General features: G+C 40.5%; 1 protein-coding gene across 3 annotated transcripts in view; it reads left to right on the top strand.

The window, feature by feature from the left end:
- The window catches only part of reck (reversion-inducing-cysteine-rich protein with kazal motifs), a 187,003-nt gene that overhangs the window by 50,176 nt on the left and 121,590 nt on the right, over positions 1 to 15,237 (top strand). For 2 of the 3 annotated variants that reach the window (XM_043688962.2, XM_043688961.2), the window contains 4 exons: positions 1,758 to 1,832; positions 2,263 to 2,299; positions 11,017 to 11,102; positions 13,371 to 13,415. In XM_043688962.2, coding sequence (XP_043544897.1) covers positions 1,758 to 1,832; positions 2,263 to 2,299; positions 11,017 to 11,102; positions 13,371 to 13,415 — 243 coding nt within the window. Of the gene's footprint in view, positions 1 to 337; positions 545 to 1,757; positions 1,833 to 2,262; positions 2,300 to 11,016; positions 11,103 to 13,370; positions 13,416 to 15,237 lie in introns of all 3 variants that reach the window. The other variant, XM_087986055.1, reaches the window with a different exon arrangement.

The following is a 15,237-nucleotide window of genomic DNA, read 5'->3' on the forward strand; positions in this document are numbered from 1 at the left end:
AGAGATTCCTGCCATGCCTGCGTAGTTCTCCTGCTCTGATGATCACTGATTTCCTTACTGCCTGTGGAGTTTGATTCTGCAGTGTGAGCTCTCCTGCTATGTCTTACCCCTGCATTAATTAATTCTTACAATGTCAAATACTTTTAATGCTAAATTGAAACTGTTGGTGTTCACTGCTCAAATAACAATTTTTCAGAATTTACCTTCTACTCGCCAACAACAGTTTTGAGAACCTGTTCAGGCTCATGTTCTTTTACCCGCTGGAGCTCTCACTGCTGCCCCTCCTGTCACGATGTTCTGTCTCCTTTCCTCTGAACCTTGCTTTTTTTTTGTTTAGAGGAGGAAGTAGGGATGAAAACACCACAGTCCTGTAATGTTTGGAGCTGACTGTTTCTTAACACCAGATTCTTCCAAGATGGCCTTCATACCTGCACTGACTGCAAAGTCAACTCCCAGAATGCAAACAAGCGATGTCTCAGCACTCATCAGGATATCCACAACATTCAGAATAAAGCAGCCAGCTATAAGTTTCTCTCTGTCCAAAGTATGTAAAATAATGAAGCACCTTAATTGGTGCATCTACTTTTGTAACTTCAAACCTTCCATTCCTTGCTGCATCACACAACTTGTAGTTGTCAGCTGAAAGGTCAAACACTGATAGAGATTACAGATGACTGGCTTAGGCAAGTTTATCCACAGAAATATGATCCGGACTCCTTTGGGCAAACCTGATGATCAGCTGGTCTTTTCTGGCGACTCAATCTTGAATATTTCACAAGATTGAAAATAAGTAGAAACGAAAAGCAATGGATCACTGTATCTCTCCTAATTACATTACATCAGAAGGTGTCTATCAATATTGGACGGATATCCAACTGGTGAGGGCTTCAGAAATGCCTGATTAATTGTGATGGCCCCTGGTAATTAATGCATGAGAGAGTCCATTATATGTTCCCTCAGAAACACAAATCTTGGAGCCAATCTGACTTGGGTGGATTGATAGCTCTTCTATTAAATAGTGACCTTAAGTATTTATCTACGTAATCTGAGATATAAGAAACTCCAACCAAAGTTTTTTGTACCACGATTGGCTCTTTTAATATCGTCTCGTACAAAGCACTTTGGAACATACTCAGATTAAAATTTGACTCAGCCACATAAGGAGATCCTGAAAACTGTTGGAAAAGCGTCTTTAAAAGATCACCTTCTGAGGGAGCTGAAATACTGAAGATGTTTGAAAATGAAAGTCTGGCAAATAGGCCTATTCTGTTGTATACATTATGTCTGCATAACATGAACACATTGAAAAGCATACTCCCCTGCTCAAAATAGGGAATTCAGATATGTTGAGGTGTTTTAAACATGTGAATGATAAAGGAGAATCACTGTTTCTATTGTTAACAGTTCAATTTGAGAGAAGGTGATTGCTTTTAAATTATTAATTATAATTATTTAAATTCTTAATTTTCCTTCTTTTTCTTGATACCAGAAGCATATTAGGTTGACACAGAAAGAAAAAAGGTCTTCTGCACTAAAACTTCCTTCATTACCAAGTTCTCTGCTGATGTCCCATTTTTGGGGTTCAGTTAAAGATGCTCAGTGTTTGTGAAAAATTGTCTTCAGAAGTTAGTTCACTCCTTTGCACAAGTTCTTAAATTCCTTAGAGAACCTGTGTTTTAAAAAAACTTACTGTGTTCAGTTTTTAAGTTGTTTGCTTAATTTGGCTTGTGCTTAATTGGACATGTTATTTTTGTTAGCTAACGTCCACAAAAAGTGAGTCTCGGCTGAAACACCTTCTGCAGCGATTACCTGGTTATTGTCCAGAGTCTCTGGTAAGAGGAATGTGGTTTCATCTTAATTTACAATTACCAGTTTGCTTGCATGCTATTGCCAATATGGGAATGCTGTATTGATTCATGGCACATTTTCCAGTTAGGTTACTAATGTTTTGAATGTTTTTACACTGCCAATTCTGTATTGCTATCTATCAAGTATATTTTAAAATTGCTAATCTTTCAGTTACTATCTTTTTTATATAAATAATGTGGGGATTTGTTTAACTCAATTGGCTGAATGGCTGGTTCGCAATGCAGAGTGCTCTCTCTGTTAATCTCACACTCTCTAATGTAAGATTAGCCTTATGGCCTGGTAGGACTCTGGCAAATGTTACCTTTTTTTATGTATAGCTGGACATAGTTGATAAAACAAGTGACTAAAATGTATTTTCAAAAGACTTCATAGATTGTTAAATGTGTTTTTCAGCTTGAATTCTGGGTTTGTATTAACTCTTCTTTGCCTGGTAAGTGAAGATTATTTGAAAAAAAAATCACGCAACAACCACTCATCTCTATTGATGTAACAACTTCACAATATTGTTGAAAAAACGTGTGTTTTGTTGAAACTTATCATCTTGCAATCAGGACAATTTACAAGAAACACCTGAGTAATTATGAACAAAAACAGAAAGTGCTGGAGAAACTCCGATCAGAAAACACCTGTTGAGAGAGAAAAAGAGTTAACGTTTCAACTGCAGTGGCCCTTTGTCAGAACTGTTATGATGATGTTGAAAAGATGCTTCCATGAGTCGGCAGTGTCGAATTAGGGGGCATATATATAGAATGAGGGAACATTCATTTGGAACTGAAGTGTGAAAGAATGCCTTCTCTGGGTCAGTTATGAGAGGACAAATATCTTCGGCTCGTATTTCTTATGTTTTTCTGAATCTGGCCTGTGGTTTCCTCTCGGTCTTCCTTTTTGATTAAAGGAGTTACATTTGCTATCTTTCAATCTAATTAGACCATCCCTAAACCAAAGGAGTTTTGGAAAATCAAAATTGGTGCACCAGCTATCTCGCTAGCCAATTCCTTTTAAGAATCTAGGATGTGGTGCCTTGACCAATTGAAGTCAACCTGTCTTGGTAAGAATTTAACCAAAGCTTGGCACTTAACTGTTGGTAATCATAAACTAATACATTCTCCATTTGCAAAACCACTGCTAACTAGAGTCCATTTTCCAGTCAATAAGCACTGTATTCTCATACAGTTGTTTTCCCTTTGCTTTGATATATCTTGTAAATTATCCTTTTAAGTACAAGATTAATAACTTCACCGAAATGTGCCTTTTTTTTTCCACAATTCTTAAGTTATGCATGACCAAATAGTCTATATTTAACATAGTTGAAATATACTCTACAGGAACATTGTCAAAAATTGACACCAAACGCTAAAAACATTATTAGGGAACAAAATTTAAGTAGTATTGTAATTTTGATATAAATATACCTGTATACAAAGCTTGTGTAGTGACTCTTAGCATAAACCACCACCAGGTGTCACTGTAATAAGAGAGCAGTCCTGTTGCCTGATAAGACTATGGCAACTCATAGAGTCATAGAGATGTACAGCATGGAAACAGACCCTTCGTTCCAATCTGTCCATGCCGACCAGATATCCCAACCCAATCTAGTCCCACATGCCAGCATCCGGCCCATTTCCCTCCAAACCCTTCCTATTCATATACCCATCCAAATGCCTCTTAAATGTTGCAATTGTACCAGCCTCCACCACATCCTTTGGCAGCTCATTCCATACACGTACCACCCTCTGCGTGAAAAAGTTGTCCCTTAGATCTCTTTTATATCTTTCCCCTCACCCTAAACCTATGCTCTTGAGTTCTGGACTCCCTGACTCCAGGAAAAAGACTTTGTCTATTACTGTACTTTTAAAGGTAGGGAGAGGTTCAGGGAAAGAAATCCTGAGCTTAAGGTGTTGGCAGTTGATAGAATTTGCTGCCAGTGATGCAACTGTTCTTGAGGCCAAAACTGAAGTACAGTTGTGACAAATCATTGTAAGGTTACAGAAAATTAGAAAAATGAGGATGTGGAGGGATTTGAAAACATGGAGGATTTTACATTTCAGGCATTGCTTAAGTTGCAGCCTAAATCGATATACAAGTACAGAAGTGTTGGGTGATTGGCAATTGATGCAGGTTTATAGAGGATGGAAGTTGGTAGCCATCCAGCAGTACATTGGGATAATTTATTATTGTTAGACTTGAAGCACAGGCTAAGGTTTCAGCTGCTGATGAATTTAGGAAGGGCAGAATTGGATGACATTATGGAAATTTGTGATGGCACGTGTGTGTACGGATACACAGGTTAAGTAAGTTAACAAAAACTTGGCTGACGGAATGTAATGTGGGAAATGTGAGGTTATGCATTTTGACAGGAAGAGGAAGAGAAGCTGAACATTATTTAAATTGAGAAAGACTGTAGAAAGCTGCAGAACAGAGGGATTTGGGAGTCCTTGTGCATGAATTACAAAAAGCTAGCATCCAAGTTGAGTAGATCGGAAAGCAAATGGAATATTGGCCTTTACATTTGCTAAAACTATTCAACGCATTCATCAAACCACAGCCGGAATACTGTGAACAGTTTTAGGCCTCCTATGTGAAGACGGAGGCAGTCCAGAAAAGGTTCAGTAGCCTGCTAACGGGTACAGAAGCACTATTTTGAGATGAGACATTTGGTGTGTACTCATTGGAATTTAGATGAATGATAGGTGACCTTATTGAAACAAACAAAATTTATAGGGGACTTGACAGAATAGATGCAGAAAGCGGGGTTTTCACTTTGCAGGAGAAAGTGAGGACTGCAGATGCTGGAGATCAGAGCTGAAAATGTGTTGCTGGAAAAGCGCAGCAGGTCAGGCAGCATCCAAGGGGCAGGAGAATCGACGTTTCTGGCATGAGCCCTCATGCCCGAAACGTCGATTTTCCTGCTTCTTGGATGCTGCCTGACCTGCTGCGCTTTTCCAGCAACACATTTTCAGCTTTTCACTTTGCAGGAAAGTTTCAAACTAGGGGACATCTTCTCAGAATAAGGGGCCACACATGTAAGATAGAGATGAGAAGAATTTCTTCTCTGAGGGAAATCATAGAATTCTTTACGGTAGCGGGCTGTCAAGGCTGAGTTGTTAGCATATTCAGGACTGAGAGAGACTGATTTTTAATCATTAAGGGAAATCAACAGTTCTGGGGAAAAGACAGGAAGGTAGGTTGAGGATTATCAGATCATCCATCGTGTCTTTAGGTGACAGAGTGGACTTAATAGGCCAAGAGGCCTGCTTCTCCTATGTTCTATGGTGTTCCTCAGAAAGCAGTGGAGACTGGGCCATTGAATTCATTTGAAGTTGAGTTGGTAGACAAGGGAGTTGAGCGTTTTGAGGTGTCAGACAGAAAAGTAAAATTGAGACTGCAACCAGATCAAGCATGCTCTTGGTTCATGACAGAGCAAACTTGAGGGGTTGAATGATCTGCCTCTGCTCCTACATCTTATGTTGTATATATCTATGTCTACTCTGTTCAGCCTCTGAAGAATCCTTTGTTTCAATAAGGTCTCTTATCATTTTCCTAAACTCCAGTGATTTCAAGCCCATTTTACTTAATCTCTCCTCATAAGAAAATGTCTCCATATCTAGGATCAATGGAGTGAACTACCTTTGTACTGCATCCTGTGTCAGTATATCTTTCCTTTGATAAGTGGACCAAACTGTTCAGTATTCCAGCTGTGGTCTGATCAGTGACTTCAGTCATTTTTAGCAAGACTTCTGTATTTTGCACTCCATTCTCTTTGAAATAAAGTTCATAATCCATTTGCCTTCCCTCTTACCCACTGAATGTAAATGCCAGCTTTTCGTAATGCATGCAGTAGGACCCCGAAATCCTCCTCTGTTTTCTGCAATCTTTCCCTACTTGAAAATTCAACACATTGATGACGCACTGAAAAGAAAGAATTCTCAGGGTCTCTATCATAAAAGAAGATCTGTTATTCTTGAACTCCGCTCCCTTGTTCTAATCTCCCATTATAAGAGGAAACACTCTTTCCCCACTCCCCCATCTTCTCTATCAAGTGAAGATCTTCCAGGTTTCAGTAAGATTATTGCTCATTCTTCTAAATTCCCATGGATATAGGCCCAACTGTTTCAAGCTTTGTTCTTCATAAAAGTCCTTTATCCCAGGAATGAACTGAATGAACCTTTTGTGAATTTCTTGAGTGCGCTTATGTTTCTTTGTAAATAAGGAGACCAAAACTGTTCACAATACATTGGGGTTATGGTCTCGCCAAGCTGCGGCCTTGAGATTCATGTACTAGGACACCTGGATCCCTCTGGATCAAATTCTACAATCCCCTTCTTTCAACTAGTACACTGTTTTTCTATTCCTCTAGCCAAAGTAGGCAAGTTCATATTTTCCCAGGTTTCTCTTGCTCTTCTAAGTTTTGTATCATACACCTTTGCAGACTCCCTACCTCCCCTTAATGACTTATTTTCCTCCGTGTGTGTGTCTTTGATCAATTTCGTTGCCATACACTTTGTCCTCATCCAAGTTGTTGATATTGACTGTAAGTAATTAGTAATGCAACAATGATCTCTGTGACATTCCACCTGCCTGCCAGTTGACAATAAATGAAGTAATGACTTAAATAGCTAAATTCAGGGAATACAACTCTGGTTTGTAGCATAATTCTCAATGTATTCTTTTAGAGTTCAGATAGCATTGTGTTAAATTTGTGGCTGCAGTTGTGTTGCTGAAAACTGCTCACAGTACTCAGTGTGGTATAATCAGTCAATAGAAAACTGACTTCAAAAAATATTCACATTTAATATTCCTGAACTCCAGCATTGGTTGAATCATGGTTCTGAGGCTGGCATGAGGGAGTTCGGATCCTTTGGCAGTTAGCTACTTAGTCTTTGTTGAACTCTTAAATATTAGATAAAATCATCATCAGCAAAATTTAATTTGTTCAAAGATGCTCATTCCAAATCTGGCCAGGTTACAAACCGAGCAACTTGATTCAGCAAAACAATATCTAGATGATTATACTTGCTGAGTTTGATCTTCCCAGGTATATTCCAAATTAAATTTGTTTGTTTACAAGCCTTTCTTGACCACAAAGGAAATGACTCCCACTTCAGGAATTTTTCAGCCGCCTTTGTTGATCGGGATATATTACTCAGGAAGTATATATTTACAATGCTTTAATGGTTGCTCAGCCAGATATTGATGACACACATTTCCATGAACAGGAACACTACTTGTCATTCACCTTGGCTCTGATCATGTGCAAAATATATGGTGTTTGTGGTGTGTTTTTCACTAAAATAGTTTGAACGGAATGAGGTGGCATAGCATTCTGTCCAAAATGTGTTGCATATGAAATTTAATTAAATCGGGTAGACAGTAACTGGAGCCAAATTGCAACCACATGAAACTTAACATAAATAAATGAGGATGTGGCAAAGCCTATAGTAACAGGCTTTCAGCTCATTCAGCTGCCAGATGGTTTGTGGTTACTACTTCCATAATCAAACTATATCCAGATGAGCAGGTGGGGATACATGATCACATGTTTTGATAGCTGTAGGTTGGACAGTGTACTCATCTGGTTCAGAACCTTTGTAGTTACATTTATGGAGGCAACACTGGCTATGCCTCTGGGTTTGCAGCATGACAGTGGGATGCAGTAGAGTCTGTGGATAGAGCATGCTTTGCACAATCCCTTCTTCTAAATTGGAGCTGAACTCTTCGATGTTCTCCAAGGTGGCTGACTGGCAGGCCAACCAATGCACCCAACATCTGTGTGTCAAAAAGTGTGGCGCTGGAAAAGCACAGCAGGCCAGGCAACGTCCAAAAAGCAGGTGAGTTGACGTTTCGGTCATAAGCCCTTCATCGTTCCTGATGAAGAGCTTATGCCTGAAGTGTCGACTCTCCAGCTCCAAGGATGCAACAGCTCCTTGGAGCTGTTGCATCCTTGAACTTTAGCTGGTAGTGGTGCTCAGTGATTTACCACATGTAAATCCCAATGCTAGATTAGCCTCCAAGGTATGTGCATTTCCGGTGTTTGAGTTAGTGGCTACAAGTCTCAGATAAATTGTGAGGATCCCTTCATCAGTGCTGCTCCTGGTCTTTCTGGAATGCTTGTGACATGGCAAGTAGTAGTTCTTGGGTGTCTCGAGAAGGTTAGTGTGAGTGAAGGTAAGTGGGGCAAATGGGATGTTCATGGTCATACTGTCACTAGCATGCTTATGATGCTAGTTAGCAGGTTGAGGGTGAACTGAGAAGAGGATTTAGTCAGGAAGCTGATGCACTCCTAAAAGTTCTCAGCAATGTCAGGTGTGTAGTGCCCATTGCCACCTGTTCCATGATGTAGACAACATCTCTTCAGTAGGGATAAGGAGATGGAGCTCTTCAGTTCTATACCCTTGGAGTTGACCTCATGGTCATGCCATTTCCCTCTGAGTTCCAGTTCCACCACACAACACATCAGATGGCCTCCTTCTTTAGAGATCACAATTTCCCTTCCCACACGGTTGAAGATGCCCCCCAACGCATCTCATCCACATCCCGCATCTCTGCCCTCAAACCCCACCCCTCCAACCGTAACAAGGACAGAACGCCCTGGTCCTCACTTTCCACCCTACCAACCTTCGCATTAACCGCATTATCCACCGACATTTCCACCACCTCTAAATCGACCCCACCACCAGAGATATATTTCCCTCCCCCTCCACTTCTGCTTTCCGCAAAGACCGTTCCTTCTGTGACTACCTGGTCAGGTCCACGCCCCCTAACAACCCACCCTCCCATCCTGGCACCCTGACCTGCCACCGCAGGAATTGCAAAACCTGCACCCATATATCCCCCCTCACCTCTATCCAAGGCCCCAAAGGAGCCTTCCATATCCATCAAGGTTTCGCCTACATATCCACCAATGTCATTTCTTGTAACCGTTGCTCCCGATGTGGTCTCCTCCACACTGGGGAGACTGGATGTCTCCTCACAGAACGCTTCAGGGAACATCTCCGGGACACCGCACCAATCAACCCCACCGCCCTGTGGCCCAACATTTCAACTCCCCCTCCCACTCTACCGAGGAAATGCAGGTCCTGGGCCTCCTCCACCGCCTTTCCCTCACCACCCAACGCCTGGAGGAAGAACACCTCATCTTCCGCCTTGGAACACTTCAACCCCAGGGCATCAATGTGGACTTCATCAGTTTCCTCATTTCCCCTCCCCCCACCTTACCCCATTTCCAACCTTCCAGCTCAGCACTGTCCTCATGACCTGTCCTACCTGCCAATCTCCCTTCCCACCTATCCACTCCACCCTCCCCTCTGACCTATCACCTCCATCCCCACCCCTACTCACCTATTGTACTCTTTGCTACCTTTTCTTACCCCCCCTGCCCCACTTATCTCTCCACCCTGGAGGCTCTCTGCCTCCATTCCTGATGAAGGGCTTTTGCCCGAAACGCCGACTTTCCTGCTCCTCAGATGCTGTCTGACCTGATGTGCTTTTCCAGCACCAGTCTGATCTCATTTCCCTCCGAGTGGCTCTTGATGCATCAAAGAATCCTGGCATCTCTCTTCTTAGCAGTTTGGATGAGAAACTGGCTTTCTGATTTAGCAGCTTGGATTAGAAACTGGCTTTCTGTAAGAAGGCAGCGAGTGGTGGTTGATGGAAAATATTCAACCTGGAGTCTGGTTGCTAGTGGTGTGCTACAAGGATCTGTTTTGGGACCACTGCTGTTTGTCATTTTTATAAATGACTTAGACGCAGACATATGTGGATGGATTAGTAAATTTGCAGACGGCAATAAAGTCGGTGGAGTAGTGGACAGTTTGGAAGAATGTTACAGGTTGCATAAAGTTGGATAAACTGCAGAACTGGGCTGAGAGGTGGCAAATGGGAGTTCAATGCAGCTAAATGTGAGGTTATGCACTTTGGGAAGAATAACAGGAAGGCAATGGAAAAATTCTTGGTAGTGTGGATGTGCAGAGGGATCTTGGAGTCCATGTACATAGATCCCCGAAAGTTGCCACCCAGGTTAATAGTGCTATTACGAAGGTATACGCTGTGTTAGGTTTCATTGGTAGAGGGATTGAGTTCTGGAGACGCAAAATCATGCTGCAACTATACAGAACTCTAGTGTGGCCGCACTTGGAATGTTGTGTACAGTTCTGGTCGTCATATTTCGGGAAGGATGTGGAAGCATTGCAAAAGGTGCTGAGGAGATTAACCAGGATGTTGCCTGGTCTGGAGGGAAGATCTTACGAGGAAAGGCTGAAAGACTTGGGTCTGTTCTCATTGGAAAGAAGAAGGCTAAGAGGGGATTCGATAAAGACATTCAAGATGATCAGAGGATTAGATAGGGTAGACAGTGAAAGTCTTTTTCCTAGGATGATGTCAGCTTGTATGAGGGGGCATAACTACACATTGAGGGGTGATATATTTAAGACAGATGTCAGAGGCAGGTTCTTTACTCAGAGGGTAGTATGGGCGTGGAATGCCCTATCTGCCAATGTAGTTAACTCAGCCACATTAGGGAGATTTAAACAATCCTTGGATAAGCACATGGATGATGATGGGATAGTGTAGGGGGACGAGCTGAGAATAGTTCACAGGTCGGCGCAACATCGAGGGCTGAAGGGCCTGTTTTGCGCTGTATTGTTCTATTTTCTATGTTCTTGCCCACCTGCACCACTGGTTCCTTCCTAATTTGTATGGTTTTGTACCACATCACCACCTATATCTTTGTTGAGTCATTGGTCAAAGACGACAAAAACTGCAGATGCTGGAATCCAAGGTACACAACCAGGAGGCTAGAAGACCACGTTTGAGTCATTGGTCAGGACAAATATTGAATAGCGCAAAATGAATTGTACTTACCCACTTTGTGGAGGGCCACAGTGCTATTTCATTTGTTTGAAACTTTTTCCCTTGTTTGACTTAGCTAGTCACATTTAAATTCATTTGTCTAATTTCAACAGTGAAAATATGTTGATGTCAACTGCTGGTAGTTTGAAATCTGGTGTAGAATTTAGAATTTTGGAATGCAGTTGTTTATCTGGTATTGATGAAAATCAAATGTAGGTTTTCTTTTTCTTTAAGTTATTTGATCCTTTTAAAGTTGAAGAGCAATCATCAAATCTCAATGTTTCTGGATTCAATTTATAGGAGCATCAAAGAAAACTGAAGGCTGGGTTGGCTTAGGGTGTTGTGAGTTGGCCATTGCTGGAGAATGTCGACGTGCATGTAAGCAGGTAATTTGTTTCAGCTGGATATAGAACAGTAATTTAAGAAAGAAGAAAAATACAGCCAGTTTATGGAGGAGTTTGCATTCCTCTCCAACAATTTGCAACAGTGCCTTATCATGTCCTCACAACATCCAAAAGTGCTTCACAACCCAGTGAATTACTTTTGACGTTTAGCATGGTTATAGTTAGCCAAATGTCATTTTGCATATAGTAAGCTTCCACAAAACAGCAGATATGATAGATGACCAGTTTACTTGGCTTTTGCTTTTGTTCGTTGAGGGAGCGATAACTGTTGATCAGGACGTAATTGCTTGAGGCAGTCAGTAGCTTAGGCTGTTGATGTCTGCCATGACATTTTGGCGTGGAAATCCACCTTCTTGCCAATTGATGGCAGAACCTATTGACTTACATCATGGTCAACACAAACTAATGGTTCAGACACACCTGCATTGTCAAAGGCCAGTTGACCTTTGAGGATTCAGCAGTGTCAAGACCTGGACTAATAATCCAGAGAAAGCAGCTTCAGATTCCATTATGGAGATGTAACATATGTTAATAAATCTAGGCGTTAAGAACTTTCTGTCGGTAAGAGGTGACCACAAAGCTATTAAGGTAATAGAAAACCCATTAATAATGTGCTTCAGAAAAGGAAACCTTCCTATATCTGACATCAGTCCTACACCAATAGTTGGCAGTTTACTGCAGAAGTGTCGAACAAAACATTCAGTCATGACCCCATCTTGAGAGAGAAACTAAAGATGGGCAATACATACTGGACATGTCAATCTTATCAACATCCTATGTGTGATTTTTTTTTTTTTACAAAGTGTTTTTAATAAATTTAGAACATACTAGAAATACTTGGGTTCAGTAACATCTGTTGAGAGTGAAACAAGGAAAATGTTTGAGGCTATTGACTTTTTGACTGAAATGTCTCCTTGCTTTTCAATTCTCTTAGTCCACACCATTTGGTGATTAATCATTACAAAACAAAGCTGGTGCTTCTGGTTTGAGAAAAGTCCATTTGCACCAACCAGAATAGGTTCCTTCAGTTTTGAAAAATTCTGAGCTCATTTTTGCAACTACTGCATTTCATTTTCTCCTCTCAGATGCCACAAAAGTGAGCTCAGGATTTTGGCTCCCTTTGTGGGTGCCGAGTAGGTGCCCAGAATGGGGATTCATTACACAGGTGACCTTTGTTGACTTGAGGTGGCCCATGACCCTCTTCACCATGCTGTGGCTCTGGTACGCACTCGAGCTATGTCAATTAATTTGTGAAAAATATATGGCCACTTCATTGTTAATACACATGCATTTGTTCATTCTATTGGTTGAAACCCGTGACTTCTTGTTGACTCCATTGCCCAGGTGACTAGAGAGGACTCGTTATGCCCTGTTTTATTGATTGGGGTTTAGAAATGACTGTGCTACTGGCAGGTAGAACAAGAAGAGAGGGAGAGTGCTGATTTACTAGGGTTTCTTGCTCAGGGTGACAAACTGTGCAGAAGGAAGAAATTTGCCATCCTTACCTGATCTGGCTTATATCTGAATCCAGACATAGCATTGTAGTTAGCTTCTAACTGTCCTCTGTTTATTTCCAGCAAACCATTCATGTATGTCTAACCACTACAAAGTCGAAAGAAAGGAATGAAATCAGACAGACCACAGCATTGACCTGGGCACTGAAAATAACAATGGCAAACACGGCCCCTTTTGATCATTTTGGAGATAAATGCATTTGACTTTAGTTTATGGTCGTTAATGAGTCCCTGCGTCTTTACCTACCTGTTCTATTTTGAGGCCCCCCTCAAACTTATTTAAGAATAACTATTTAAATGTTAATGAAGAGATAACTTTGGACAGGGAATGATTGAACATGTTCAAATCCTTTTGTCTTAATGACACATTGTAGTGAGATTTTGTTTTGGATGTTGTGACCATGTTAATAATTGTATTACAGGTAATAACTGAGAGTTATTCATTTTATGATTTAAACAACTTAACTGTTCGTACTATAGCACAAAACAAAGACTTACTATTTTTAATGTATGCTTTATAATCTGTGAAGTTAAGTAGATAGACAAGCATTTTAACCTTGGATAAACATTTGTATCATTCATATCATAAAAAGAAACTTGTATTGATTTAGCATCTTTTGTGAGAAGTGACCTCAGGGCTCCAATATGAACGCAGAATCATGTTCACATAATTTTCATATTAGTTTGCATTTTCTGCGGTATATTTTTATCATTATCATGCTCTGTTTTATTTTAGGCTTCTTCAAAGAATGATCTTAAGAGCTGTAGAAAGGAATTTGAGGTCTGTACAATAAAATACTAATTATATTGTGCAATTTTTAAAAAAAATTAATAGTTGCAGTGCAGGCTCAAAAAAACAGAGAAAATGAAACCATAATTACACTCATTCTGTTGCCTCTCTGTGTCTTTCCCCAGCCTCTTTCTCTCCCTGTCTTCCACACCCCATACCAACCTTGCAGTGATTGCCTCTGCCATCCCCAGCATCTCACCCACTCCTATCCAATTGCCTCATGTTGATTTGAATGGTCTCCTATCTGTCAATGGGCTAGCTTGTTACTTTGTCTGCTGGTCAGGTGGGAAAGAGAACAAAAATATTGATGATATGGTTCTACATTACATTCAGCAGGATTGTACGTAGCTTTGCTGGATTTTTCCACACTCCCATGTTTTTCTATAATCTCACCCACTTTGAGAGGTATTGATTTGGGCCCTTCAATTTGATTTATATTATAATATTTTACATCTGTGCTGGTGCAAAATACATTGGTTATGTATATGCCCAGCCCAAAATTCTTTCAAAACTGTTCTGTAACCTGTGTCTTCATTGCTTTCTGCATTTGCTTTTCAGCATATCTGAGCACTTTTTTTTTAATATAAATATATTTATGTGTAGGCTGCAAACGTTTGAATCCAAGAAGCGATTGTTTATAACTCTGTTCATCACTTCCTCCTAATTGTTCTGGAATACCTAACTCTCTTTTTAATCAATTTCTTAACCAGCTATGATTTCCTCTTTGAATTCCGATATCTTTTAGCTCCTTGCGATTGTTGATGTGGAAATTTGTTAAGAGACTTTCAGGAAACAAGTGGAGTGACATTTCCTATTTTGATCTGCATCTTTGAAAGTAAAAGGAAGTTGGTTTCAAGAGGTCCAACGCTCCTAGTTCCATGCTGGCTACATTTTTTATTTTGTTATTTAAACTTGATGTTTGGCTAATGGGATTTTGGTCATTTATCAAATCTGAAAATGTTTTAAATGTAGGTACATGGAGCCCACTGCAGAAAATGTTTTTGAATTTCTTATTTAGACCTGTAGCCCTTCTGAAACAATTAGTCTAATATAGCGTGCAAGCTTGAAGGACACTTCATGGAGGATACAAGTATATATTTGATGAATTACCATGTACAACAAAGTGAAATACAAGCAGCCACTTTACTGATCAAACCTACTCCGCCATTCCATGAGATCATGGCTTATCTGATTTTAAAGTCAACTGTATATTCCTGCATAACCCTGATGATCTTTCATCTTCTTGGTAATGAATGATCTATCTATCCCTGCTTTAAAAATATTTAAAGATTCTGCATCCACTGCCTTTTGAGAAAGGGAATTTTGAAGATACTTGGAGAAAAAATGCTTCCTCAGCTATGTTTTAAATTGGCACGCCTTTACTTTTAAACTATAACCCTCCTAGTTTTAGATTTGCCCACAAGAGGAAACAACCTTTCAACATGCATTCAATCAAGTCCCTTTTGGAATTTCTTTTATTATTTGTTTCTGGGACATGGGTGTCGCTGACTGGCCAACATTAATTGCCCATCCTAGGTTGCCCTTGAAGGTGGTGGTGAGCTACAGTTCATGAGCTGTAGGCTGAAACACAATCTTTTAGGAGGGAATTCCAGGATTTTGACCCAGCAACAGTGAAGGAATGGCAATATTTTTCCAAGTCAGGATGGTGAGAAGCTTGTAGGGGAATTTGCCAGTATTGGTGTTCCCATGTGTCTGCTGCCCTTGTCCTTCTCGGTGGACATGGTTGCGGGTTTGGAAGGTGTTGTCTAAGAATATTTGGTGAATTTCAGCAGTGCATCTTATCGATAGTACA

Source organism: Chiloscyllium plagiosum, unplaced genomic scaffold (assembly GCF_037043375.1).
Source record: "Chiloscyllium plagiosum isolate Xiang-an unplaced genomic scaffold, Cpla_swu_hap1 HiC_scaffold_4, whole genome shotgun sequence".
NCBI classification, from domain to species: Eukaryota; Metazoa; Chordata; class Chondrichthyes; order Orectolobiformes; family Hemiscylliidae; genus Chiloscyllium; species Chiloscyllium plagiosum.